A 27842-nucleotide genomic window follows, 5' to 3' on the forward strand; every position below is an offset into this window, starting at 1 on the left:
GAGTGGTGCCATTCCCTGGGCTCCGCTCGCAGAGCATGAAGGGTAGACTTCGAGCTTCCCTCCCTTTCCAAGACACAGAGCGACGGTCAGGACTAATCTCCTGACTGAGGTGCTTCAACTCTTCAGCTCTTGGGAGCCCCTGCTCCCGTTTAATGAAGCCCTCACTGACATCCTTTTAGGCACCTGGTCCAAGCCCAACACAAGGGCTCCCATGGACAGGATGATCGCCGGACGCCACCGCCCTGCTCCGGGCGACCATACTTTCCTCTCCCAACACCCCACCCTGGAAAGCTTGGTGGTCCACACCTCTGCTTCCAAAAGCGCCTTCCCTCCCGTTCCACCGGAAAGGGAATCCAAGAAGTTGGACCATCTTGGGAAGAAAATTTTCTCTTCTGCCAGCTTAGGACTGCGGTCCGTAAACACTGCATGTCTCTTGGGCCGTTATTCCCACTCGGTGTGGGATATGGTGGCAAAAGTGCTGCCTCAGTGTCCGGAGGAGACCCGAGCAGTGCTCTCCCAGGCTGTCGCCGCCAGGCGAGATGCAGCTAAGTTTACGATCCATTGTGGGCTGGACACCGCCGACTCTCTGGGCAGGACTATTTCAACGTCGATAGCGCTTTGTCGCTATGCCTGTATGAGGTCCACTGGCTTTTCAGGGGATGTCCGGAACACCTTGATGAACATGCCCTTTGATGGCCATCACCTTTTTGGCAACAAAGCAGACAACGCCCTAGAGCGCTTCAAGGACTCACGGGCTACAGCCAAGTCCTTGGGCCTCTCCTCTCGTCCTGCACACTCTGCTTTTTGCCCCTATCGTGGCTACGAAAGAGGTGCCCCACTACGTCCCACCCTGGGCCACAGACTGCAGCAAGGTGCCCAACCTTCGTGCGTCAGGGGACGTGGTAACCAGCGTTGTGGTTCAAGTGGCCAGTCCACCAACCCCCCCCCCTCTGCATCAGCCTCTAAACCCTCCTAGTCCGACCTTTCAGGCCCATCAAACGCCAGTGAGTAGCAGGATTCGCCATCACCTCCCCCACTGGGGCACCATCACTTCAGACAGGTGGGGTTTTCAGACAGTCCCCTTCGAGACTAACCCTCCAGCCATGCCACCTTGTTACCACTGCATGTCGGAGGATCATCTGGCACTCCTCCAGCAAGAAGTTATGGCTCTCCTGGCCTAAGGAGCCATCGAGAGCTTTCCTGTCCCAGAAGTAGGTTGTGGTTGCTACTCCCTCTACTTTCTGGTTCCCAGTGCCTGCGTCCTAGCTTGGATCTCAGGGAGGTCAATCACTTCCTCCGGAAGGAGAAGTTCAAAATGTTGACACTGGCTCAGGTCTAGTCTGCCCTCGACCAACAAGACTGGATGGTAGCGTTGGACTTGCAGGACGCTTACTTCCACATCCCCATCCTGCTGGCCCACCGGCGTTACCTGTGGTTCACGGTAGGCCACGAGCATTATCAATTTACTGTTCTCCCCTTTGGCCTCACCAGCGTCCCTCGGGTGTTCACAAAAGTGATGACGGAGGTCACAGCTCATCTGTGCAGATCAGGGATTTCAGTCTTCCCCTATTTCGACGACTGGCTGTTGAAGGCGGGCTCGCCCCAGGCAGTCATCTCCCACCTCCAGACTACGGCCGACCTTCTGCATCAGCTGGGGTTCTACATCAATGTGCCGAAGACGCACCTGATTCCCTCTCAGAAGCTCCTCTTCTTCGGAGCGGTTCTGGACAAGGCGCAGTTTTGGGTCTATCATCCCGAACAGCGAGTCCAGGACATTGGGGCTATGATTCTGATCTTTCAGCCCTTGTCCCGGGTTTCGGTCAGAATGACCCTGAGGCTGCTGGGCCTCATGGCCGCCTGCATCCTGCTGATCAATCATGCCAGGTGGCGTATGCGGGCTCTGCAGTGGAACCTGAAGTTCCAGTGGGTGCAGCATCGGGGGAATCTTTGAACACCAGTGCGGACCAGCTCAGCTGGTTACTCCTGACAGATAACAGATAGGGGTTGCATCCTGAGGTGGTGCAGGATGTCTTCTGACAGTGGGGAGAGACCTGACTAGATCTTTTTGCTACTATTGAGAATGTGCAATTTCAAAACGTGTATGTATTGGAGTTCCCAATAAGGGTGTCTCTAAGAGATGCATTCAGGCTGGATTGGTGAATGAGACACCTGTACTCCTTTCCACCACAGCCTCTCCTGTCCCAAGTTCTGAAGAAAATCAGGAATGACTGAGCCCCAATCATCCAGATTCCGAATTGGGTCTGGAAAGTGTGGTACCCAAAACTTTTTAAATGAGCATTTGCCCTGCAATCAGGCAACTACTTCAGGAGGATCTTCTGTTGGTGCAGCATTCTGCATCCAAAGCTGGAAAGTCTTTAGAGTTGTCGGCCTTTGACTGTGTCTGATTTCCTACCTGAGGTTCTTGATGTCCTTTATACAGACTCCATACAAGCTAAACTGTCATATGTTTTGTTAAAGGCCATTTGTCGGCTTTTTTGGTCTTTTTTAATTTGCCGGACCAACTGTCCTCATTTAACGTGATGCAGTTTGTTAAAAGTTTAATGCACTGGGGCGTGGCCAAGCGCGATCTGAAATGGCGGGTAGTTGAAGAGCTCCGTGTTCGGTGAGCCCTAAGTCTATCCTGTCTGCCTATCCTGTCGTCCGGAATACTTCACCTGGGGCCGGAGGTGTTTCGGAGTTGTTTCCGCCGATCCCGGGCTGTTTGCGTCCCCGGCAGAGGTGTTGTGGCGGCTTGCTCTGCTCTGCCGGGTGTGGGCCCTCAAGCCGGGACCCACGGTGGTAGCTCCGATCCTGAAAAAAAAGAACTTCCGGTTCGGCCGGAAGGTGGTGCCGCAGAGCTGAGAGGCTTGACCGGGCTATTTCTTGACCCCGCCTCTGGACTGCGGGGCTCTGCGCTCCCTCGATGAGAGTGCAGAGTGGAGAGTAAGGCAGCGGAAGTGAGGGGCTGTGGGGGCCGCGGCTTGGGCGGACACAGCATCTGCCTTTGATTGCCGGTCCCGGAGCAGAGAATGGATCTGCCCTCCCCCCCTATTTTGACTGCCTATCCTTTTGAGGTGCTGTCTCTCCCGGCCCCCCTCCCCTGGTGATGCTTTGATTCTGACAGAGGGGCGGCATCAGCGGGGACTGACTCTTCCCCCCTCCCCCTCCCCATTCTCTTCTCCTTTGCCGTGAGGGCAGAACTGTGACACTGGTGGTCCTGAGTCCCGGGAGCTGTGGGGCTGGTTCGTAGCTTCGTGGCTGCTTCTGGGTTCCTCCGTGGCCTGGTGGGGGACCCCCTCCCCTCTTGATGGGCAACTTAATTGGTCTGCTAAGTTGGTGGTTGCAGGCTACGCTGTATGAAGAAAGACACTGCTGCTTGACGCTGTGATTTGCGAGCGGACGGCTGGCCCTGAGGTCGCTTCTTTTTGACGCCAGCTGTATTGATGGAGCCCCTTCCCCTTGGCCCCCTCTGAACTTGACCTTTGGAACGCTGCACTGTTATTGGGGGCCACACTTGTGTCTATTGGAAACTGGTGCGGGTAGGGCTTACAGTTGTGTGACGGACCTGTTACGAGTGGTTGGGACCTACACCGTAGGGGGTGAGTTGCTCCTTTGAGATGGCGTGTGGAGGTGAACCGGCATTGAGTGACTCTGCTCCCCTGGGCTACATCGACCTATTGTGTGTTGGACTACTGGGCAGTCAGCGGATGATGCACTGAACCTCTCTGTACATGAGCATTGTATGGGAAACAGTGAATGGGCATTAAGACATAGCTGATTACTGTTGGATAGTTCTGCAGTGGTGCTGCCAGTGTCGTCAGCTGAGGTGGACTTATCACGCTGTCATTTCCCCAACGCGGCGCACCGGCATAGCGCCCTTCTCAGTGCTCATATTATTGGTGGGCTGTACTGTCTGTCTTTGCTGCTGTGGACTCTGGAGGGCTCTTGTCCGGAGTTACCATATTGGTTGTGCTCTCTGGCTGTCTCTGGGGGCTGCCCTGTATAGTGCTCTGCCCATTGGGCCATGGAGCGTGCGAAGGGCACCGGAACCAGGAGGTCAAAACTGGTTCAATCAAATAAGCTCGACCGGTACACCGTCACTAGGGATATGTCGAAGGGACGGCTGGAGATGATACTGAGCTCTCGCTTAAAGATGTTATGGACGCTATTTCAGGGGTTAAAACTTCACTGGAGCGTAAGATGAATTCAATGGCCAAAGATATTAACCTGATTCATGCGGATATGGGGAAACTGAATAAAAAGGTAAAACAGGTTGAACTTACCACCTCCAGTCTCGTGGGAGACGTCACCCAGTTGCAGAGGGAGGTCGGGGAGCTGCGTGACTCAGGTGTTACCTTTGACCTCAAGTTGGACGACTATGAAGGCCGCCTCCGCCGTAACAATCTGCGCATCCTGGGCGTGCCAGAGAAGTCGGAGGAGCAGTGCCCAGACCTGTTGGTAGAGGATATTATTCTCAAGCACCTTCAGCCGAAGGGCCTCAGCAAGTTCTTCGCCGTTGAGCGGGCGCACAGGGTCCCGGGCGGCCGTCCCAAACCGGGCGCTTCCCGCGGCCCATCTTGGCCCGAATCCTGAACTACCGAGACAGAGATGCTATTTTTCAGTGCTCTAGAGCCAGTGCTCCCCTTAAATCTAAGAACGCCACTATTTCCTTCTTTCCTAACTTCACGCATAGAGTGCAGAAGCAACGAAAATCCTTCTTGTCTGTGAAGCGCGACCTGCGGGAGAGAGGCCTGAAGTACTCTATGTTGTTTCCGGCCCGTCTTAGAGTTGAGGCGCATGGTAGGGCATGGTTTTTTGATAAGCCGGAGACAGTGTCGGAGTGGCTTGAATTTCGGGGCCCTCCTGATCGGGCGAACCAGGGAGGAGATGGTGACTCAGAGGCTCAGCCTTCTTAATTAGATGTCCATCCTTGTGTCTTGACGATGTGGAGGGTGGAGTGGTGTGTGTGGGGGTGGGTGTGGGTGGGGGGGTGGAACGTGATGTATCCTCTGTTTCAATGAGGGGAGTGAGAGGTACAACGTTTGGTATAACTGTATTCTTCTGGACTCATCATTATGTCTTTTTGGGAACTGACCAGAGCTCTTATGATCTATCCCCCCCCCCCAAGTACTTTTTTGTTCTTTCTTTTGAATGTTATGGACGACAGGCACTCTGCGTTTTTCAATGGGCAGTTCTAAGCCTAGTGGGCAGGCAGCAGGGTGGGGGGGAGTAGGGGAGGGAGGTTTGTTTCACGAGTTGGGTGGATTGTTGATGGCATCAGCATATTGTACTTGATCAGCATGCAGCAGACAGAGGATTGTCACTTGTTCATACATGATGATGGGAAGTAGGGAACTGAAGGTTTTGAGTTGGAATGTGAATGGGTTGGGAGACAAAATTAAACGTAGTGTGGTCCTTAAGTATCTTAAACGCCAGAAACCGGATGTGGTATTTCTTCAAGAAACACATTAGGCGGTAATTCTTGAAAAGGCGATGCATAGAGTGGGGTACATGTTGGTGGCCCATGCGGGATTCACATCTGGTTCCACGGGAGTGGGCATCCTCCCTCGTAAGGCACTCCCTCTTGTGATAGATTCCACGTGGGAAGATGATAGGGGCAGATATATTGGCATTACAGGTCGATGGGAAGGGTATGTTCTTACCCTCTTGTCTGTCTATGTCCCCCCGGGTATGCAGTCCACCTCCTTTGCTGATTTGGGAAAGCTTCTGCACGAACTCCTGGTTGGGCTTTTGATCCTGGGAGGTGACTTTAACGCAGTTGTCTCTGGAGCTATGGATAGATATCCCCCGCGTGACATGGGGCGCGCCTTGCGATGGTTACCCGACTTCATTGGCGCTATGGGTTTAGTGGACGGCTGGAGTTTGCTTCACCCGGATCAGAAACAATATATTTCATTATTTATTTATTTTTTATTTATAAAGTTTTGTATAGCGCGAACATGATCCCGAAGGATATCAGAGCGCTTTACAATTTAAAGGCGAGGAAGTTACAAGTTGCAGTACAATCATCAAAGGGATAACAACCCAAACAGATCAAATATACATTTTACTCCGGTGCTCATTGCAGCCTCTCCCCCCTGGATTACTGTTTGTTTCCGGTGGCTCAAGCGTCTTATATCGTAGAGGCTGCTCATCTCGCCTGGGGTATCTCTGATCATTCCTCGCTTTGGTTCCGGTTTTGTATCACTTCTGGAACGGCGGGTAGGGTAGCCCCCATTAACCAATGGTATTTACGTAACCCCAAACTTCGCACATACCTTATTAAGCCTCTAGATGAATATTTTTTGAATAATGAGGGATTGGTGTTCTACTCCATATCTCTCTGGGAGGCCTTTAAAATGGTCATTAGAGGTCATGCTCTGTCACTGATAGCTGGAACAAAGAGGGAAAGGAATAGAGAGGTCTTTGAGGCAGAGACTGAGATTGGTCGTCTTGAAGGGGAACTGGATCAGGAAGTAACGCAGGCTAAATTGCATCTCTTGAGCCTTAAGCAGTATGAATATAAAGCATTGGTCACGGATAGTGCCAGGGCTCGTGATAGGGAGCAGCAGGGCAGGCTGTATGACCTTGGGGATAAGGCAGGGAAACTTATCGCTTGGTTGGACAAAAAGGACTGGGCTGACCGTGTCGTCCCAGAACTCGTTACAGAGGAGGGAGTGTTGCTTAAGGAGCCACAGAGTATCGTCAATAACTTTGCAGCATATTTCCAAATTGTTTATACCTCGGTCTCAGTTTGACCGGAAGAGGACTCCCATTTCCTGCTTCGTGATATACAGCTCCCATGTCTGTTTCGTGAAGACCGTGAGTTTATGGATAGTGCCTTAACAGCTGACGAAATAGCTCAAGCTTTACGCTCCTTGAACTCTGGTAAGGCGCGGGGACCCAATGGGCTCCCAATTGAACTCTACAAGCTCAGACCCGAAAGCTGGCTCCCTACCTTAAATGTATGTTTGTTGAGGCCCGGGAGAAGGGGATCTTGCCCAGTGATCAGAGCGTTGCTTCAGTGGTGGTGATCCATAAGGTGGGTAAACCCAAAACGAATTGTGCCTCTTACCGGCCTATTTCTTTATTGAATGCCAAGCCCAAAGTTCTGGCCAAGCTTCTGTCTAATAGGCTGGTGAAAGTGATCAGCGGGCTGATCCATCCGGATCATTCGGGCTTTGTTCCCCAAAGAAACACAGCCTTGAATTTACGCAGGCTGCATGGCGTGATAGCCAGGGCCCACACTCTGCAGGAACCAGCCGTAATCGCTTCACTTGATGCAACCAAGGCTTTCGATACCATAGAATGGTCTTATTTGTGGGCAGCCCTGACTAAATTTGGCTTTGGCCCCGAGTTTATCAGCTCGGTGCGCTTGTTGTACACTGAGCCACTCGCCCAAATAGTCGTTAATAATCTGGTCTCGGCGTCCTTTCGTCTTGTTCGGGGCACTCGGCAGGGTTTCCCTCTCTCTCCCCTTCTTTTTTCGCTGGCCCTAGAACCCCTGGTGGCTTGGTTGCGATGGGAGCCATCTATCCGGGGCATTTGGTGGTCCCCCGACTGGGAGGTCCAAATCTCATTATACGCGGACGATATTCTGCTTTATTTGACCTCACCCCGAAAGTCACTCATTGTGGTGTGTGACGTTCTGGCCTTGTTTGACAAGACCTCCGGACTCTCCATTAACTGGGGGAAATCTCAGTTGTTTGTAAGCATGGGCGAATTTTGCGAATCTGGCGTTCGCAAATTTGCGTATTTGCGAACTTGCAATCCGCAAAATCAGCAAATTCTCGCGAATTTGCGGATTTTTTTTGTGTTCGCAAAGGGTTTCTGCCAGTTCGCGAGGGTTTTGTACCAGTTCGCAATTGCGAACGTACTTGTCGGCTCGCAACGGTCGCAACTTTGTTGTTTCTACATCTGGTTCACCATCACAGGTTCACAGCACCCTCTGTTTCACCACTGCCACCCTCTGATTCACCCATGCCACCCTCTGGTACATCACTGCCACCCTCTGATTCATCACTGTAGATTATGGGGGGGGGGGGAAAGCATGCACACCTGCCCTGCTTCAACTGACATGCATTAATTTGGGGTTGATTAATGTGTCACTGAATTTAAACTTCCTGTCTGGCACCTGCTTCCTTATCTGTAATTTGCTTTCTGTTGCAGTACAGTTTTTTTTCCCAGGACCTTTGTGGCCTACTTGTAGCTATTCTATGAGCCTGCTGTGAGGGTCAGAGCAGGGTCATAGAATAGTTGCAAGTAGGCAACTGAACTCTGGGGGCCCCCTCAGGAAGCACTACAGGGAATGGTTACTAATGATGAGTTTGAACTTTTGCACCTGCTGAGTGCTTTCAGTTTTGCAAAACTCGTTTTTCTGCAGAACAGCAACTGTAATGCCCCAAACAAACATAGGCAACTGAACTCTGGAGGGGGCCCTCAGGAAGCACTACAGGGAATGGTTACTAATGATGAGTGAACTTTTGCACCTGCTGAGTGCTTTCAGTTTTGCAAAACTCGTTTTTCTGCAGAACAGCAACTGTAATGCCCCAAACAAACTTACTTGTGAAAGTTGATTTCTAATCCAAAAGTGATCCAAAGAAAGTCAAAAAGGCCTCAAATCCAAAAAAGTGCAGGCAAATGTCAACCTGAGGAGTTATTCTGATAAAAATCATCATTTTCAGAAGGTTTATGCTGCTTGCTAGTGGATTTCTTGTGCAGAATTGCAAATTTTGTAATTTCGCGAGTGCGAGATTGTTGCTGCCCGCCGCATCTACATGTTCGCAATTGCGAACTCTCGCGATGCGTTGCCAAACTCCCGCGGGATCCCGCAGCAAGATCCAAAATGGCGCAGTACTTGCAAAATATCGAGAAAAACAACTTGGCAAACGCTGAATGACGGTAAGTGCACGCCGCAATATTGTATCACCAAGCAAAAAAATCCGCTGCGTGCGAATTTGCGGATTTTCGGAAAATTCGCGAGAGTTCGCGGATTGCGAATTTACCGAAAATCCGCAAAATCAGAGAGCGGAACGGATTTTCCGCCCATGCTTAGTCCTTAGTGGGGAGCCTCCGGTCCCTCCACAAAATTGTCCCATTCAAATTACTAGGGGCGGGTTCAAGTATTTGGGTATTTTCATCTCTCTTGACCCAGCAGTCAGGTATACAAAGAATCTCATTCCTCCTCTGCAGAGGCTTAGGAGTGACATCGCTAACTGGAGAAAACGTCCACTCTCTTTATTGGGGCGGGCGACTCTTTTTAATATGATGGCTCTGCCTTGTTTCCTTTATGCCCTTCAGAATACCCTAGATTTAGTGCAAGCCAGCTATTTCCGTGAGGTGGAAGGGTTGCAGCATAGTCTTTTATGGGAGGGCAGACCCCGTATCGCTTTGGCTAAACGGACACTCCCCTGGTATGATGGAGGCATTGCCCTCCCAGACATGAAACGGTACTATTGGGCTTCACAGCTGGCTGCGATTAATCATGGAACAAATGGTCCCGTCGTAGATCCCGGCTACACCATGGATAAATGTCTCCTCCCTGGAGGCAGTTACAATAGGGCTGGGTACTCTAAACCAACGAAGCTGGACTTGATGGGGCCGACTAAACATGCTGTTCGGATCTGGCACGATGCTACGAGTTCTTTGGGATGGAGGGGCAAACTGACGCTAGCTACCCCTCTTTTTGAATCGGAGCAGCTGGGTAAGCTTTAGTAGACAAGAGGGTTTGATAAGTGGGACCTGATAGGGATCTGCACCATTAGAGACATCTGGGGCAAGGGGAGGATTAAATCATTCGAGGAAATGCTGTCTAAATTCGACACTCTCTACAGGAGGCCCTGCCGGTGGACGTAGACCTTCCAGAGGCTTCGCCTCTCGAAGATAGGATTTTAGATGGTCACCTCCCCGAAAAGACGATCTCCCTGATCTATAAGAAATTAATTAATCACAGGGCGGATCTACTTAAGGAGTTGAGGGATAAGTGGGTGCGAGATGGAAAAGAACTGGATGACGAGAACTGGCGATGGGCTGTGTCCTCTCCTAAAGTGGTTGCCATTCCTGCACGTCTGCGGCTCGTCCAGTTAAAAATACTACATAGGGTCTATGTCACGGGGCCCCCCTTGTACAGATGGGTTTGTCTGATACTGGATTGTGTAGACGGAAGTGTGGTCTTGTGTGTACGTTTCTCCATATCATCTGGGAGTGCCGATATATCTCTGAGTATTGGCGTAAGGTTCACAACACTAAACACAAGGTCTTGGGGGTCTCCTTGCAACCAGAGTCTAGGAGATGCCTCCTTAACATATGGGAACCTACTGATCTTAACTCTGCACAGACACAGTGGGCTACATTAAGCTTTATGTTAGCAAAAAGGAATATTGCCCGGCAGTGGGGATCAGAGCAGCCTCCCACCATTGTGAACTGGAACAATAACTTAGATTGGTGCATGTTCCGGGAAAGGACTGTTTTCATGGCAAGAGGCCGACCTCGAAAGTGGGCTTCAATATGGGGACCTTGGAATAACTATAGAGATGAGATCTGTGCACCACCCAAAGATGCTATTTTTGATGTATCCCCAGCCCCATAAGGTGTTTTGACATGTAGGCAATCTTGTTTTCTGTACCCCCGAAGGTGTTGTATTGGCTCTGACAAAACTCTTCTGTACTGTGTCTTTCATTGATGCAAGTTTCAATAAAAAGAATTGTTAAAAAAAAGTTTAATGCACATGCTCCCTCCCAAACTGTTTGTGATGTCCCTTTTGGGAGCTGAATTTAGTTCTGATGTTCTTCATGTGTGCCCCCTCAAGCCAATGCATAGCTGCGCATTGCGTCTCCTACCTCTCAAAACTTTCTTTTTCATTGTGATCACTTCACTTTGTTGGGTGTGTGAGCTACAGGCCCTCACAATGCTGCCGCCTTACACCACATTGAAAACTAGGGTAGCATTTTTGCCTAAAGTCATGTCTTGCTTTCATCACCCTCTCAATTGTTTTGCCCTGCCTTACCCCTCAAAAGAGAAGGAGAGACTCCACCAGCTTAACCCCAAAAGATCCATAAGCTTTTATACCATGCGTACCAAAGAGCATTGTCTGTATGATCAACTTTTGTTGGCTTCTGTGGGGGCGAAGAAGAGTAAGGCTTTGCAGGAAAGGCCTCTGTGAATGGGGATAGCCTTCTACATTAAGATATGATTCGCTCTGGCCTAGAATCAGCCTTGTGAACGACTAAATGCTCATTCCACCAGGGCCACGTCTACTACCTGTGCATTTGGAATGTGGATTCGCTGGTCTTGACATCGGCCAGGCTGCGACATGGGCTTTCTTAAAGCAGTACTGCCTGACACAGCTCCAATGGGAGTGGCATGTCACCCATTTGGTCATAGGGGACATTTTGGTCTGGGCCTCTTAATAGACCCTCATTCTTGGGGACATACTACTTTGGTATCCATTCGAAAGATGAGGAATCTCCAGTTAGAAGGGTCCATCAGAAGAACAAGTTACTTACCTTTGGTAATGCTCGTTCTGGTGGATACTCTGCCTATTTGCATGTTCCTTACTATCCTCTTACCTCCCCATTCTTTTTTCACCATCTAAAAATATCTCCAATTAGAGAGCTGTACTCTGTTACTGGCTTATGGTTTTCGCTCAGGATCTGAGGGTGCTGAAAGAGTAAATCAAGAAACTGACATCAGTTTGCTGGGTGGTGCCTAGGTGCGGCTCTGAACCATCACATCCAGGGCTGGAGGGGTCACTGTGGAGCAGCACAACACCACCTAGCAGTTTTCCAAAGCACTGCTGTAAGATCCACTCTAAAACCGAGAGAATATGCTAAAGATGGGGGATATGCCATTAAATAGGGTATCCACCGGGAAGAGTGTTACCAAAGGTTATTCCGTTCCTTCCTTGGAAAAAGAAAGATCCTACTAAGTAGGTCGTTAATGTTCGGTATCAATGAAGATACCGGAGAAACTAAGCGGGAGAAATATTTGTCAATGAGCTCTGATAGGTGCTCTGTAAGGGAGAAGAAGAAATCTATAATAATAGGCCTACAAGGATGAAATGGTGGGTGTTTTAAGTTGGTTGAAAATATTATTTGAGTTCTAAGATGTTCTCTGTTAACAAATGTGCATTCCTCTTTCAGTGAATTGTTTTTGTCTTAGTCACTTAGTCAATAGTATTTTTAATGTATTATTTTCATTGCTTTCAATAATGTTAAGCTGTCAAGTCTTCTCAGGTACAATCTCAAAGACGTGCTTGCAGTTTTAGAATAATTTCAATAAAAAGATTGTTACTGGATGGGTTACCCAAGTGGATTAGGTAATGCATTGTAATGCTTTTATTATCCAATGTTTTTGCAGCCTTGAGTAACGGTGTTCTGATAAATAAGTGTCAGATGATAACTGCTTGTATGCAATTAAATGAACTCAGTGGAAATCAATCAACCTTGAGAGTTCTGAAATGATAAGTATCTATAAAGGTTTTAATATTGTATGTTAGTGATACCAGATCCTTATAAAACCATTATAAGGGTTCAGTCAGGAAAAAGCTGTTATAAGAGGACTTTTTAAGGTGAATGATCTCAAATGTGTATTGAAAATAAAACAATTCCCATATATAGAACTTAAAAATCTTAGGAAAGAATGCAATATCTGCATATTTAGTTGCAGACATCCCATCTCAACTAATGCCATCGCAGCTAGCAATCCAAATGTTCTGATGAACTGAGATAACTATGCAATACAAGCTTCTTTGTTGAGTTTAGCAACCGCAGTGAGATGTGGCATGTTATTACTGTCAGACATAAAATAGCATATTATGTGGAAACAGTGAAGTTACATAGATGACATAACTTATTCTTCCAACCTTATAGCACTCTTTCTCGTTTTTTGTATCCTTTTTAGTGAGCTTTGTAAAAGTTGGATTAATTTCAGAGGGGTTTGTAATTTGACACCACAAATGTAGAATTCTCCAAAATTAATACATTTTTCCAGTAAGGTCCCTGAGGTAATACAAGTATGTATTTTTTATTGCTTCTAACTAATATTTTTATTCTTTTGCATATTGCTCCTTTGGTTTTGGATAACAGGATTCCCATGTAAAAGCAACTGATGAAACCCATGAGGAATCTAAAAAGACAGTCATGTCTGTACAAGTAAGCATTCTTTATTTTTAGCAGTATTTGGTCCCACTTACACTTACATGATCATTTGTATTTGAACATCCATGCATTTTTTTACTCCATTAGAATGAGAAAAAGGAAATATTGCGTCGCTTGAATCAGAATCTTAAAGTTCACGACAATGACAAAAATGAAACCCAGGAGGAGAAAGAAAATAGTGACATAGTCCTACCTGAAAGAAAAGAGGAGCCGCAGGAAGAACAACCCATTTCTGTAGTAAATCGTAAGAAGTGGGAAGGTGGTGTAGCTCCTGTCATTCCTCTCGCCCAGCTTACTTTGGAGGAAACATTCCTGGACACAGGAGGTATGTTAACAATGTTTATTAATGGTTTTCATTTTAATGTTCTTATTTTCCTTCATATAAAACCGTTGAAATAATGACTGACATTTAGTGTAATAACAGGTACACATATTTTCCCCTATATACCTTGAAGCTTATGATAGAGTGTAGCATTCATCAATCTGCTGAAGTAATTTACGAAATCATTTCTTTGAGGTGTAGATCTATGCTGGACTCATCTTTTCACTCCAGGTTGGCTTTGAGGATATGCCCCTTCTGTGAATCCCCACTCAATCCCCGCAATCGTCCTTTCTTCCAAATCCACACTAATTGATGATTTTGTAACCAGGAGATCATATCTTTGTTCTAGTCAGTCATGTTAGGTTTAAAAAGAAACTATGTGACAACACTGTTATTATTTAACAAATTTGTCCTATATTCACACCTTATTTTGTTTAAATTTCATAATAAAACACCTTACTTTTTTTACGAGCTATATTCTTGCCCTAAAAAGAAGTTGTTTGAAGTTTGCTTCAATAGAAGCAGTAAGACACACTAGTATTGGCAGTTGGAGTGCATGACTGCTCACTCCTAATTAGCAAGGTCAATGGCTGTTGTATACTTTACATCAAAAGTAATTTATTTTTAGGAACCATTGATTCTGGAACTCAGGACTGGAAGCAGATGTAAACAACTGTCTATTTTCAAGGCTTACATGAAAATATTTTCTGTAGTTTTGATTTTATAGGTGGAATGGAAGTGAATATTGTCTTGGTTGTTCTGTGCTTCTAGTCCTTTCACATCTTTCTTTCAGGTCCTTTCTCTTCTATGTCATGTAATGTCAAATGGATTTCAGTACTGGGTATGTCGTCTTGAATATATCAGGACTCTAGTACACTAAGAACCTTAGTAATGAGCATTCTGATGGATACTTCTGCCTGTGGATTCCTCACCTTTTGAATATCCCCTGCGCCAGCATTCCTCTGGAAAATTCTTTCCTAGCTCTCCCTACGCCGATGAGGATGTTACAATGGACCGGCTCTGACGTCACCGGAGCCAAAAAAGGACTTCGTCGGCGTGATGACGTCAGTTCCCTTTTTTCCGCGCCGTCAACGCCAATGGATTTTCTAGGGATCTCCGTTTTTAGAGAGATAAAACGTTGTATCTTTGTGCTTGTTACTTCTTTTCGGAATGGCTACTTCGAGGAAAACATGTTTTAAACATTGTAGGGAATATGGTGGACACATGTGCATTACAGACCCTCATGACGATTGCCTTTGGTGCCTTTCCTTGGACCACGACGTCGAGGAATGTAGAAGTTGTTGGAAAATGAACCCGAAGGCGATCAAGGAACGGGAGGCCAAGTTGTTTATGGCCAAAGCTAAGGAGGAGAAGAGAGGTAAGAAGAGGGAGAAGTCTTCGTGTTCGCATACTTCGACGTCGAAAAAATATAAGCGGTCCAAGAAGAGACACACCTCACGCCATTGTTCTTCGAAGTCTAGAGTCTCGACATAGAAGAAGAGGTTGCGTTCGAGGTCGTTAACTCCAGCTTAGCGACCTCGAAGAAAAGATTATATTTTTCCATCTCCTAATGCGACGCCAGTGTCATCTCCAAAGCCGGTGTCTCCAGTTTCAGATGTGTCTTTGCATCATGAAGATTCTCCGGCTCCAGCGACATCGCCTGTTCATCCTGAGGAGACAGCTCCAATCCGTGAGACTTCACCTGAGCGGGCGTCCTCACCGACTCCGTAGGCTCCGTCTCGACCCCAGTCGATTCCACATCAGGAAGGTACGGATCCTTATCCTCCTTTTCCTGCTCCAGGAGCGGATTCAACGCATTTTTTTAAAATACAATGTTTGGCATGTTTGCCAGAGCCACAACTCCATCCAGAGCGCCTTCTGGCCCCGTGGGTCCATTGGCTTTCAACCTGGGTGTCCCTCAATTCTATCCCCTGGCACTTTTTATGCCGTCGGCTCCGGCTTGGCATTTACCGACGCCGAGGACCTCTACTCCGGCTCCGTGGACGCCTTCTGTAGTTGATCCGGCTCCGATCCGAGATCGATCGAAGTCAAGGAACGAAGCAGAGGCTACTCCAGTGACGCCGCTTAACCGAGCCAATTTTAGAAGTTTGGCATTAAAATCTACAAATGCGACTTGCCTTTTGGGTAGATACATACCCGCATTAATGGACTCTGTTGTCCAATTGGCTCCTAAGTTACCTGAAGAAGATCGTGCTTTTTAGAGGTCCTATCAGACTCACAAGCGGCAGCATGTCAAGTAATTCAGTCAGGCATGGATACTGTTGAGTCTGTGGCACGTATCTGAAAGAAACAGGTTAGTATTTGATTCCTTACCTTAGAATATCCCCATTCGTCAGACTGGATCCGGAAACTTTTGCATAGCAGTACCCCTGCGCTTCGCTAGGCGTCGTCTGCGGCTCCGCGTCCGTCGTCTACGTCGTTGGAGCCGGGATGACGTCGCCGGAGTACTTAGACGCCGCCCTCGCCCGCTGATGTCAGTTCTTCTTTTTTCCGCGCCAGCAAGCGCCGATCCGGAACAGACTCAGCAGAGTCAACAACAAAATCCTTTGTACAAATCGTACAGGGGAAGGAATAAATGAGGCATCATTGGAGCAAATTGTCAACCGTCCTCTTACTCCTCCTCCACCTCCCCTCCCACCACTGTTGGTACATCAGGAAAGCAGCTCTAGATTCCCCATCCTAGAGCATGTTGTTCCGGTTGGAAGTTGGGTGTCCCACTTTCTACAAGATTGGAGACTGATCACTTCCGATCGTTGGGTCTTGAATCTTGTAGAGAATGGGTACGCCCTTCCCTTTCCTCCTCATTACCCTCCTTGTCAGGGTGGGTGCTCGGAGGACCATTTACTGCTTTTACAGCAGGAGGTTTTTACTTTGCTTCAAAAAGGTGCAATAGAAGTGGTTCCAGAGCAGGGAAGGGGTCAGGGTTGCTACTCCCAGTATTTTCTCATTCCCAAAAAGGATTCTCTTTTGAGACCTATCTTGGACCTCAGGATTTTGAACCTTTATCTCAAGCAGGAGAAGTTCAAAATTTTGACCCTATTACAGGTTCTTCTTGCGTTGCAACAGGAAGACTGGATGGTGTCCATCGATCTGCAGGATGCGTACTTTCATCTTCCCATCCTGAAGTCGCAGCTGAGGCGCCTACCTAGAAGGTAATACCGAACAAGGGACTACAAGTCCCACAAGGCTTAGGGGCATAGGAGGAGATTTAGGAGAGAAGCGCGCATGCATGCGTGTGTGTAATTTTGGTGTCACTGTGCTATCGGCATACCGGAGGGAAGACGCCGACTTGGAGAAGCCGACCGTTTAGTTTCCAACGGAGTTCTGGAGAGCGAGGATCCGCTGTGTTTCCAGAGACAAGTAGTTGGAGGAAGAGCGGCCGAAGGTAGGGAGAGAAGAGCAGTTGCTCGTTCTCTCGAGACTTGACTTTACACCGCTCTGATAGCGGAATTGATTGAGGACAGCTTCGTGAAGACAACGGAGGGTCCGGGGTTATTGCTAAAAGTTTGTTTAACTCATATCAAACCTGGCCTTAGTTGAAGCGTATTGATCCCTCGGAGAGGAGGAGCGCTTATGGATTAGGGCAACAAGTTCTTCTGGAATTGGGATTGCGGTTGATTCTCACAAAAGAGGAGAGCTAAACTTTGTTTCAAAAGTAAAGCGGTTGTTACACCGCGGAGAAATAAGTACACTGGATAGTGACTTGGGTTAGCAAATTGAAGCGGTTGTTACACCGCGGATAATTAAGTACACTGGTTAGTGACTTTGGATTTGCTATTACACTGAACTTGTATTTACAAGATGGACAAGGAAGGGAAACACTTTGCATACACTGATGAAGTAATCAGGGGGTATGTTGTGCAGGTTATGGTTTGAATCACTGAAGTGGTCTTGGTTTTGTTGCTGTTTCATTTGGCAGAGGATCTGCATATAAGGTACCCCTCCTTTTAGTGAGATCTATTGAGAGTAGACTAGAGGGATGAGAGGTGTGTGCTAATCTGTCTGCTTGTGTTTTACAGATCCTTTGTCCCTGCTGTCCCTTCCCGTCCTTTGTCCCCTGCCTGATCCGACTTGAACTCAGTGTAATTCAGATTGAGTTCAGAACAATCTGGAAGCGGAACCCTTATAGCATCACATCGATCCTGAGGAGCAAGAGGAGCATCACACGGTCGGTTCAGGTCCTGACGGACAACACCACCACGATGTGGTATATCAACAAATAGGGAGGAGTAGGGTTGTTCCGTCTCTGCCGAGAGGCGTTGCGTCTCTGGTCCTGGGCTCAGGGCCAACGGATTTGTTTGTTTGCAAATCATCTGGCCGGGGTGCTAAATGTTTGTGCGGACAGTCTCAGTCGACGTTACTCTGCCGATCACGAGTGGTGGCTTCATCTGGAGGTTGTCCATCACATCTTCCACATGTGGGGACCTCCTCGGTTGGACCTGTTCGCCACTCGGGAGAACACGCACTGCCGGTCATTCTGCAGTCTCCAGGGTCCGTTGCAGGGAGCGTTGGGGGACGCGTTTCAGATGAATTGGAGTTCTCATCTTCTTTACGCGTTTCCTCCCATACCCTTGATTTCTCTGGTTCTGAGGAAGATTTGTCAAGACCGGCCCAAGTTATATTGATCGCCCTGGATTGGCCAAGAAGGGTGTGGTACACAGACTTAATTCACCTCTCATCGCACCCTCCGCTCCATCTCCCTCTCAGGGCAGACCTCCTCTCGCAGTCGCAGGGGCAGGTTCTACACCCCCACCTCCAGAGTCTGCACCTTTTTTTTTTTAAATAAAGAACATTTATTGTTTGCACACTGCAATAAAACAAACAGCTGTGAATTAAGTGCTAGTTCTATTTATAACAGTAGTGGAGTGGCAGCACAATAATCATTCAGTTTAGAACTTTATTCTTCAGTCTCCCCAGGCCTGCGAATATCATCTATCTTCAGAATCATTTTAACCATCTGAGTAGCAAGAGAAATCTGTTGCCTTTTGCCAATTAAGGTTTCAATGACATGCTGTTGCTTCATGTCATTGGTGTCCTTCTGTAAGCAGTCAATTCCAAGTGCTGGATTGTTTTCCAGCACTTGCTTAGCTCGCACTTCCGTCATGGTTTGGATAGGGCTCATACCACTGTTTTCAGCAAGTGACATGGGAATGACTTCCAAAGCATCAGCAAAAGCCCGCATTGCATACTGCTCTAGCGAGGGACACTTATCAGCTGCTTTGCTAACTGCGAGAGCACAGGAAATCTCAGCAGCACCACCACCATACACAACACGATTATCACGAACCAGGTTCCGGATTACACAAAGGGCATCATGCAGAGCTCGCTTGGCTTCTTCAATGATCATTTTATTGCCTCCTCTGATAAAAATGGTTACAGCTCTAGAATTCTTGCTTTGCTCAATGATTAGCATTTTATCCTTTGTTGTTCCAAATGAGATCTCTTTAACAACACCGGCAAAACCAAGCATCTCAGCAGTGAATTCAGAGAATCGTGGAACAATGCGACCTTCTGTTGCAATTGCAATCAACTTTCAGGACCGCCAACCCAACGAACAGCTGGTAACTCATTCTGAAGTAGTAAATGGTTTGCCTCGTCATCAAAGCCCCATTGGCAAATGGCAAGATTAGCACCAGTATCCTTTATCTGCTTAATCATTTCAGCAAACTTCTCCTTCTCATAGGACTGTAAAGCTCTGTAATCTTCCACTGAAGTCACATCAAGGTTATGTTTAGTATTAGGCTTAGGTGGCTCAAACGGGCAGGTAAGAATAGCAATGTTAGCATCTTTCACTTCCTTTGGCTGAAATCTTTGTCTACAATCACACCTTTGATCAGCTGGGTATCTTCAAGTCTACCACCAACTTTCCCTTCTACCTTAATTAGCTCAAAATCAACATCTCTACGTTCCATGTCTGCAACTGTTAGTATAGCATTCACTGCAATTTCTGCCATTTGTCTGTGACAGCGATTAATTACTTTAGAGCCAAGTGTTGTCATTGCTGTTTGAATTAGGGGTTCAACATTCTGAGGATCCACAGGGAAACTATCACCTATCTTGTCCAGGTTCTCAATAGCAATGCGGGCCGCCTGCTCGTAACCATCTGCTATCCTAATTGGGTGAATATCACGGTCCAGCAACTGTTCTGCTTGCTCCAACAAAACACCTGCAAGAACTACTACTCCAGTGGTTCCATCTCCAATCTCATCATCCTGGGACTTTGACAGCTCCACCATTAATTTAGCAATTTGGTGATCTACATCCATCATACTTAAAATGGTGGCACCATCGTTTGTTACAGTCACCTCGCCATCTTGATTCACCATCATTTTATCGAGCCCATTGGGTCCAAGAGAAGTTCGAAGAGTATTTGCAACTGCTTTTGCTGCCATTATGTGAGACTTCAGAGCATCCAGGCCCATGAGCCGGGGCTTGCGATCCTGATCCTTAATGATGATGAAAGGCCTGCCATATTCATCGAAGGCGAGGGTGCCCATGGACGACATGGTGGCTGCTGGAGAAACGCACGAGAGAGCCAGAGTCTGCACCTTCATGCCTGGAGATTGAACGGGGCAACCTGAGTTCCTTCTCTCTCCCGCCAGAGATAATGGATGTTATTTTATCTTCCAGACGACATTCCACTAAGTCTGTTTACTCTTCCCGATGGTCCAGATTTGTAAGGTGGTGTGGAGAGAGAGACATGGACCCTCTAAAAGCCCGTCTGTCTAACATTTTTGAGTTTTCTCTTTCTTTGGCACAGCAAGGTTGTGCTGTGGCTACTGTCAAAGGTTATTTATAGGCCTTATCGGCCTTTATATGTCTGCCTGATCAGCCATCCCTTTTTAAATCCCCCATTGTCAAGAGATTCATTAAGGGTCTGACAAAGAAGTTTCTTCCCACTCAATATATTATGCCACAGTGGGATTTGAATCTAGTTCTTACATTTCTAATGGGTTCTCCATTTGAGCCTCTTCACTCTTTCCCTTTGAGGCTTCTTACTTTTAAGACTGTTTTCTTGATTGCCATTACCTCGGCTAGGAGGGTAAGTGAGCTTCAGGCTCTTAGTTCCAAACCTCCTTTTCTGACTGTTCATGCAGATAGGTTGGCTTTAAGAACCAGGGCTGCTTTCCTTCCCAAAGTGGTTACCCCTTTTCACATGGGACAATCTATTACTTTGCCTAATTTTTATCCTCCCCCTCCCAAGGAGGAGGAGAGACTGCATTGATTGGACCCTAAAAGAGCTACCAGCTTTTATTTGGATCGGACTAGTGATCTAGACTGGACGATCAGCTCTTTGTGGGCTATGTTGGAAGAATGAAAGGCAAGGCAGTGCACAAGAGGACGCTTTCTAGGTGGATTATCTTGTGCATTTAAGCTTAGCTATGTCCTGGCCAAGAAAGAACCACCTAAAGGTATTCAAGTTCATTCTACAAGAGCTAAGTCTATTTCTTCTGCTTTGAGGTGTACCAGTGCTTAACTTGGGCCTCCCTCCACATCTTTGCAAAGCATTACTGCTTGGATTCTGAGGTCAGGAGGGATGGCCATTTTGCTCGTTCTGTTTTGCAAGATTTTTTGGTCTAGTCAGGTGGACACCCTCCTCCGGGAGAGGTACGGCTTTGGGAATCTATTCAAAAGGTGAGGAATCCACAGGCAGAAGTATCCATCAGAAGAACAAGTTACTTACCTTCGGTAACGCTTTTTCTGGTGGATACAATATCTGCCTGTGAATTCCTCACACTCCCACCCACCTCCCCGTAGTCCACCTGTCTCTACCAAAGACTGTTTCTTCCAAAGAATGTTTCATTTGAATTATGTATATCTCTTAATAATGAGAAACATTTTACTCTAGGAATTTCTCTTTGCATTTATTGATTATGCAATAGTGTTTTTATATATATTTACGTATATATGTATTTTGAAATATTGTATGTATAAATTTGAAAATGTGTCAGTCCGCCTGTCTGCCTCTGTGGCACCGAAAAAATGGATGGAACTGACATCACGCCGACGAGATCCTTTTATGGCTCTGGTGATGTCACGCAATGCCGCATGCGGAGTCGGTCCATTGTGACGTCCTCATCGGCGTGGAGAGAACTAGGAAAGAATTTTCCCGAGGAATGCTGGCGCAGGGGGTATTCAAAAGGTGAGGAATCCACAGGCAGATATTGTATCCACCAGAAAAAGCATTACCGAAGGTAAGTAACTTGTTCTTATGGAGTCTTTCACACACCTGTTTTGAGGATACAGTGGCTAGCCTGAGTGTACTGAACAGTAACTTACTCATCCAAAAATCTTTTATTACCACAGTGTCCGATATTAGAAGCGCCCGGTGTAAGCAAATGACCAACATATTAACAGTCACATTCTGTCCATTTTTGGAGAGTCACCATTGACAGATCATGAAGTGCGCATCACTATGTTCTCATTTATTTTATAAAGCAATATGGCAGTTGTCCTACTAATTATGAGTGAGTCCATTATAATTGTAAGCAATTTTGTGGTAGCAGACATTTGGAACACTAAGCATCTCGTATTCTTTGAAGGCCATAGTTATTTTATGATGAATTCTTGCTTATCCCACACGACCAGTAATGTGTTCATCTACCTCACTTTGCTGTCCCTGATCCTGATTTTCCAGTTCCTGCCTATCCGGTTGCACTAGTCGTTTTACTATCTACAGGACTGAATGCTGCGGAAGTGTTTCTGATGTTTATTTAACTGAACCCATGAGCAGGCTCCAGGTGAGCACAATAACATATGGCCTGCCTCATCAATGACCTAGAATGTCCCATGAAAAATAAATGGGCTTTATTCAGAACAATGCCATTTTCATATAGCCCTGTATGGCTGTTAACCTGATTATTTTGTTACCCCCCCTACAGTCCAACTAGGCACTGAAGTTAAACTTCTCACAGATGTCTGTCTGGTGCATTGCACCTCTTCATTTTTGAAGCTCCTGATAATAGAACACCACCCCTGACTCTACAAAGTCTAGAAGAGTTTGAAGTCACCTCTTATATAGAGCGTTTACACTCTCACAGAGCTAATATACCAAAGTATGTAATTATCTGTGCCTGTTTCTACAGCTGTTTCTTACTATATCCCCTGCTTCCCCCATTGTTGTTGCTCTAAGTGTCACCAGCAAACAGTGAGAGTGCTATATGCAAACAATGAAATAAAAAAGGAAAGAAATTGAGCTTCTTATAAACTTCGTGATACTACAACTTCAAGAGCAGTCGGTGTTCAAATGAGAAGCACGTGATCCAGGCAAATATTAAACATAGTTGTCTAACATGATATTTTGTTCAGGACGAAGCAATCCACAACTTCTCTTTTTTTGTTTAGGATGGTTAATTATACAGTCTAGCCTTTTGCTATTTTGCATTTCATGTATTACATCAGCAGCTCTCTCTTTCAAATGTTTAATTTTGCTCCCAAAGAACCAACATTGTCCAAAACTGAAAATGGTTTAGTGTGTAAGTGGTACATGATTTTTTTGTTTGAAGTCTGTTATATATTTTTTTTAAAACAAAAAAGAGAAGATCCATCACAAGTCCATGCTTACAGAGCGTTAAGCCCACAACCCATTTAGGGCCGGCCGCGTTGGTATCAAATGCTTTTCAGTGTAATGTAATGTAATTTGTACTTGTAAAGCACACTAATACCCCAACTGGGGTGTCCTGGCGCTGTAACGCATACAGCTTTGGAACCCTTCCTGGCTTTTCCCTGTGAAATGCCCACTCCTGGGCACCCCCAAGGTGAAGCCAGGCATCCCAGCGCTGTTGGGGCCGTTGTGGAAATTAAGCAAGCTATTGCCCAGAGTTGCAGAGTGGGACCTATGATTAGAATAGGCACTGAGGCGAAAATTATCAGGTCCGAGGAAATTGAGCCCAAGACCCGCCGAGACGGGAATTGAACCCTGGTCCCGGGCCATACCTCTGCATCAGTGTTTGCTGCTCTAACCATTGAGCCACACTTCTCCAATGTATACAAAGGCAGTATGAAACTAATGGTAACACAGCATGTCGCCTACAACCCTTTTTGGGCCGGCTGCGTGCTCTAGTACATACATCCATAAGAACAGGCTGTTCAATAGTTCAGGACTCGTTGAGAACCAGTAACATTGTAAACATGGGCTAGCAGCCCCTACATAGTGGATAGCGATAGATGGACAGAAAAGAGTCGGAGAAGAAAGAGGAAAGGTGACAAAGAAGAAGTAAACAGCTACCTGGGTAAGCAAGCGGACAGACCGAAAGTGACATGGGGCGATGGTCAGCATGAGTAGCCATGGTGGCCGTGATGGTTTTTAAAAGGGTGGGTGGTTATGACCTGTCTAGGTATGCGAGAAGCCTATCGGGATTTGGGTGGGTCAGTGCATCCTCAAAGAGTCGCAGCGCTTTGAGCTTGGAGGGCAAATATCGCGCATGTTCTATTTTACAGAGATACCTAAAAAGGGGGCGCCAGATTGTGTTGAAGCGGGTGTCTCGCGATTGCAGTCGTACTGTGAGAAGTTCCATAGTTATGACGTGCTGCAGGCACACAAACCAAGCAGCAATCGGGGGTGCCTCTATCTTTTTCCAGTATATTGCTATGAGTTGCTTAGCCGCCCCAAGCATGTGTAAAGCTATAGTCCAGTCGCTTCGAGTGAGTGCTTTTAAATTATCTGGTTTGAGGCCCAATAGGATCGTGGCTATAGATTCAGGCAGGGGAAAGCCCAGCACCTCCTTAATATGACTAAAGACTTCCTTCCAGAGCATGGTCAGGAGCGGGCAGGCCCACCAAATGTCAATGAAGTCGCTAGATGCATTCAAACACCTCCAGCACGAGGGGGACGTGGCAGGGAACATTTTATGTAGCCGGACGGGCGTATAGCACCATTGTGTCATAATTTTGTGTGCATTATCTCTCTGTGGGATGCTACTGTAGACCCTAGGAATGCCTTGCCATAGACTGTTCCACTCCTCAGCTGTGATTTCTGTGCCAGACATCAGTTGCCATTGACGTTGATATGGGTTTGCAGTCAGCACAGGAGGGTGTTTTAGGATCTGGTATGTCCGAGAGATAAGGCCCTTCGAGTCGTCAAAGGAGCGGACCAGCCGCTCAAAGGGGGTGTATGGTCGAGTAGCGGCCTGCAGCATTTTGGGTGACAACACCCAGTGCTGCAACTGGGCATACTGGAGGTCCGCTTCTGGTGGGAGATTAAATTCTTCTCTGCACTGGGCAAACGTCTTTAGGGTTCCCCCTTCAAACATGTCTCCAATTACTCTGCACCCTCCCCATAACCATTTGGTAAAGGCTTGTGTACAATAGGCCGGGGGGAGGAGCGGGTTGCCCGCAATGGAAGTGTGAGGGGAAGGGAGGGTTGTCAGCCCCTTACGCACAGCTATTTTGTCCCAGATATCAAGGTCCGTTTTGGTAGGCACCGCCATATAGGCTCTGCCAGAGTGTGCCGCACGGTGGAGCCATGTAAGGTCCCATCTAGTACGCCCCATCACCACCCTATCCATATGGAACCACACTTTTTCGCTTTCAGTGGTTGTCCATTCCGAGACAATACGAAGGTGTGAGGCCCAGTAATAGTCTAAAAGATCAGGGCACGCTAGTTCCCCCATTCCTTGGCAACCTAAGGATCCTGTGGGAAAACCGCGGTCACTGACCACACCAAATACATTTAGTGATCTCTTTTTGGAGGTCCTGTATCTGTTGTTGTGGTATAGGGGTGGGGAGACATTGGAACTGGTATAGGGTTTTAGGGAGTATCAACATTTTGACAGCGTTGAGCCTACCGAGCCAAGAGATAGTCAGAGACTTCCACCGCTGCAGGTCGTCCTGGACTTCTTTCTAGCATTCTTGCCAATTTACCTGAGACCATGTGTCCAGAGAAGGGGTCAGTTGGAGGCCTAGATCCCGAATATGGTCCGCAATCCATTGATAGGGTGCCAGTGTTTTCAAGACTGGTAGCTCCTCTTTTGGGATTGTGAGGTTTAAAGCCCAAGATTTGTCATGATTAATTTTAAAGCAGGATGCCCTTTCGAAGGTCTATAGGAGAGTGTGGAGCGCCGGGAGAGAGGTATGAGGGCGCAATAACGTGAGTTTAAGGTCATCCGCGAATAACGCTACTTTATTCTGTCGACCTCCTAAAGCGAGGCCGCGAATGTCCTCGATCTGTCTAATCATCGCCACCAAGGGCTCTATTGCTAGGGCAAATAGAAGAGGTGATAGAGGGCAGCCCTGCTGCGTACCCCTGCGTATGAAGAAGGGATCCGTGAGCTTCCCGTTTACACGAACCCACGTTTGAGGGGAGAGATAGGGAGCCATAATCATGGAGATAATGTTGTGTCCTAGACTGACCTTGTGTAGCACTGCGTGAAGAAAACCCCAGTCTACCCAGTCGAACGCCTTCTCCGCGTCGAGCGATAGAGGGCAGGCCGGTATATTCCAGTGGTATGCTTTCCCTACCAAATGCACAATTATACGCACGTTTATCTGCCCCCTGTCTGTTGCTGAATAAGCCAACCTGATCTGGCTCCTCAAGGCCAGGCATGTGGGGATCCAAGCATTTAGCTAGCATTTTAGTGTAAAGTTTAAGGTCAGTGTTTAGCAATGCTATGGGACGGTAAGAAGCACATAGCGTGGGGTCCTTTCATGGTTTGGGGATAAGAGCTATTTCCGCCATACACATGGAAGGCGACGGCCCCTCCGTGTCCGAGAAGGAATTATATAGTCGCAGCAGGTATGGCTGGAGTTGCAATATGAACATATGATAAAAGGCCACCGGCAAGCCATCCAGGCCTGGTGTCTTCCCAAGGGGGAGGTCCTTCAGCGCCGCTGTCAGTTCCTCCGCCACAAGGGGACCTTCCAGTTGGTTAGCGTAGTGTGGGTGTATCGGGGTCTAGGAGCATTGGTTCAGTACCTCATCGATATAGGCTTGGGAGGGCGTTTCCGCCTCGTAAAGAGTGGTATAATAGGCCCTAAAGGCCTCGCATTTAGCTCGCTCTGCAGTGACCCGCCCTCCATCAGATAATTGGATGTTCGCAATGTGGGCCTTCGCTGCTCGGACCCGCAGATGCCTCACCAACAACCTACCCACTTTGTCCCCCCCTCAAAGTACCGTTGTTTCGAAGCAAGTAGGGACCGTTCAGCTTTATTAGTTCACAAAGAACGGAGCTGGCCCGAAGGTTTGCAAGTTTCCGCCGGGTTACGAGGGAGGGGCGCTCCCGATCCTGCTTCTCCAGCTTCTTAATATCCAAGGAGAGGCTATCTTCTAGGCTGCGGGCCTCCCGCGCCAACGTGATCGCAATGGACGTAATGTGACCTCGGATCGTCGCCTTAAAGGCATCCCACACCACAGGGAACGGGGCCCCGGGTAGATCATTGCTCGCAAAGTAAGAGTCTATGGCTGCCTGTATAGACTCCACATTTTCCGAGTCCCGCAGAATATGTGGCGGCAGGCGCCACCGCGGTTGACAGGTGGGACATGTGGCCGGGTCCTGCAGGAGAAGTTCAACATGAGCATGGTCAGAGATCGAGATATCGGACAGGACTGCCGCCATTGTATCCCTTATGAAGGTGTGCGATATAAATAAATAATCAATACGCGAATATGAGCGGTGGTCATGCGAGTTGTACGAGTAGTCTCGCACCTCAGGAAAGTGGTAACGACAAGAATCTATTAGGCCAAGGTCCTTTATCTGTTTCCGGAGCGCAGAGGACATGGCACCTGATTTGTTCGAGGAGGCTTCACTATGGTCCAGCACGGGATCCCACACCAAATTAAAATCTTCTCCCACAATCAAAGAGGGGTCGCACTGCGGCACCTGCTCCCGTAATAGCGTCCGGAGGTAGGAGTCTTGCATCTGGTTCGGCACATAAACCTTGCACAAAGTGAATAGGCTTTTGCCAACCTCAACCCCTGCCCGGATGAAACGTCCATCTGAGCTACGGAAAGTTTTTGGGGTCCCCTGCCTGATACCCTTTCTGAATAGGATAGCCACTCCTGCTGTTTTGGTGTCAGCTGCGGCCCGGAATGGAAGGGGATATTTAGGATGTGCCATGCGAGGGGTGTCTGCATTTAAGAGGTGAGTTTCTTGAAGGAAAATGATGTCTGGACTATGTTGCAGTATGTAGCGTCACACTTGCTTTCGCTTGTTGGGTGAATTAAGTCCCTTAACATTAAGGCAAAGGACCTTTAAAGGGTCAGGAAGAGCCATTAACTCATCCCATCACGTATTAAGCCATTGTGCCCCCCGAAGAGACATGTCTAAATAAGGGAAGAGGGGAGCAGAGGGTAGTCCTCCCTACGCCCCAGTGCCCACTGTAGCCTTGCAGGCACCCGCCCACCA

The 27842-nt window shown here is 47.6% G+C and overlaps 1 protein-coding gene and 1 pseudogene across 2 annotated transcripts in view; one reads left to right on the forward strand and one right to left on the reverse strand.

The window, feature by feature from the left end:
• Positions 1-27842, forward strand: part of LOC147661202 (serine/threonine-protein kinase Nek1-like) — a 1124062-nt gene that overhangs the window by 593978 nt on the left and 502242 nt on the right. For both annotated transcript variants that reach the window (XM_086951243.1, XM_086951242.1), the window contains 2 exons: positions 13086-13151; positions 13245-13482. In XM_086951243.1, the coding sequence (XP_086807369.1) occupies positions 13086-13151; positions 13245-13482 (304 nt within the window). The remainder of the gene's footprint in view (positions 1-13085; positions 13152-13244; positions 13483-27842) is intronic.
• LOC147661205 (T-complex protein 1 subunit epsilon pseudogene) lies at positions 18270-20029 on the reverse strand (annotated as a pseudogene).

This window comes from Lissotriton vulgaris, unplaced genomic scaffold (genome assembly GCF_964263255.1).
Source record: "Lissotriton vulgaris unplaced genomic scaffold, aLisVul1.2 SCAFFOLD_228, whole genome shotgun sequence".
NCBI lineage: Eukaryota > Metazoa > Chordata > Amphibia > Caudata > Salamandridae > Lissotriton > Lissotriton vulgaris.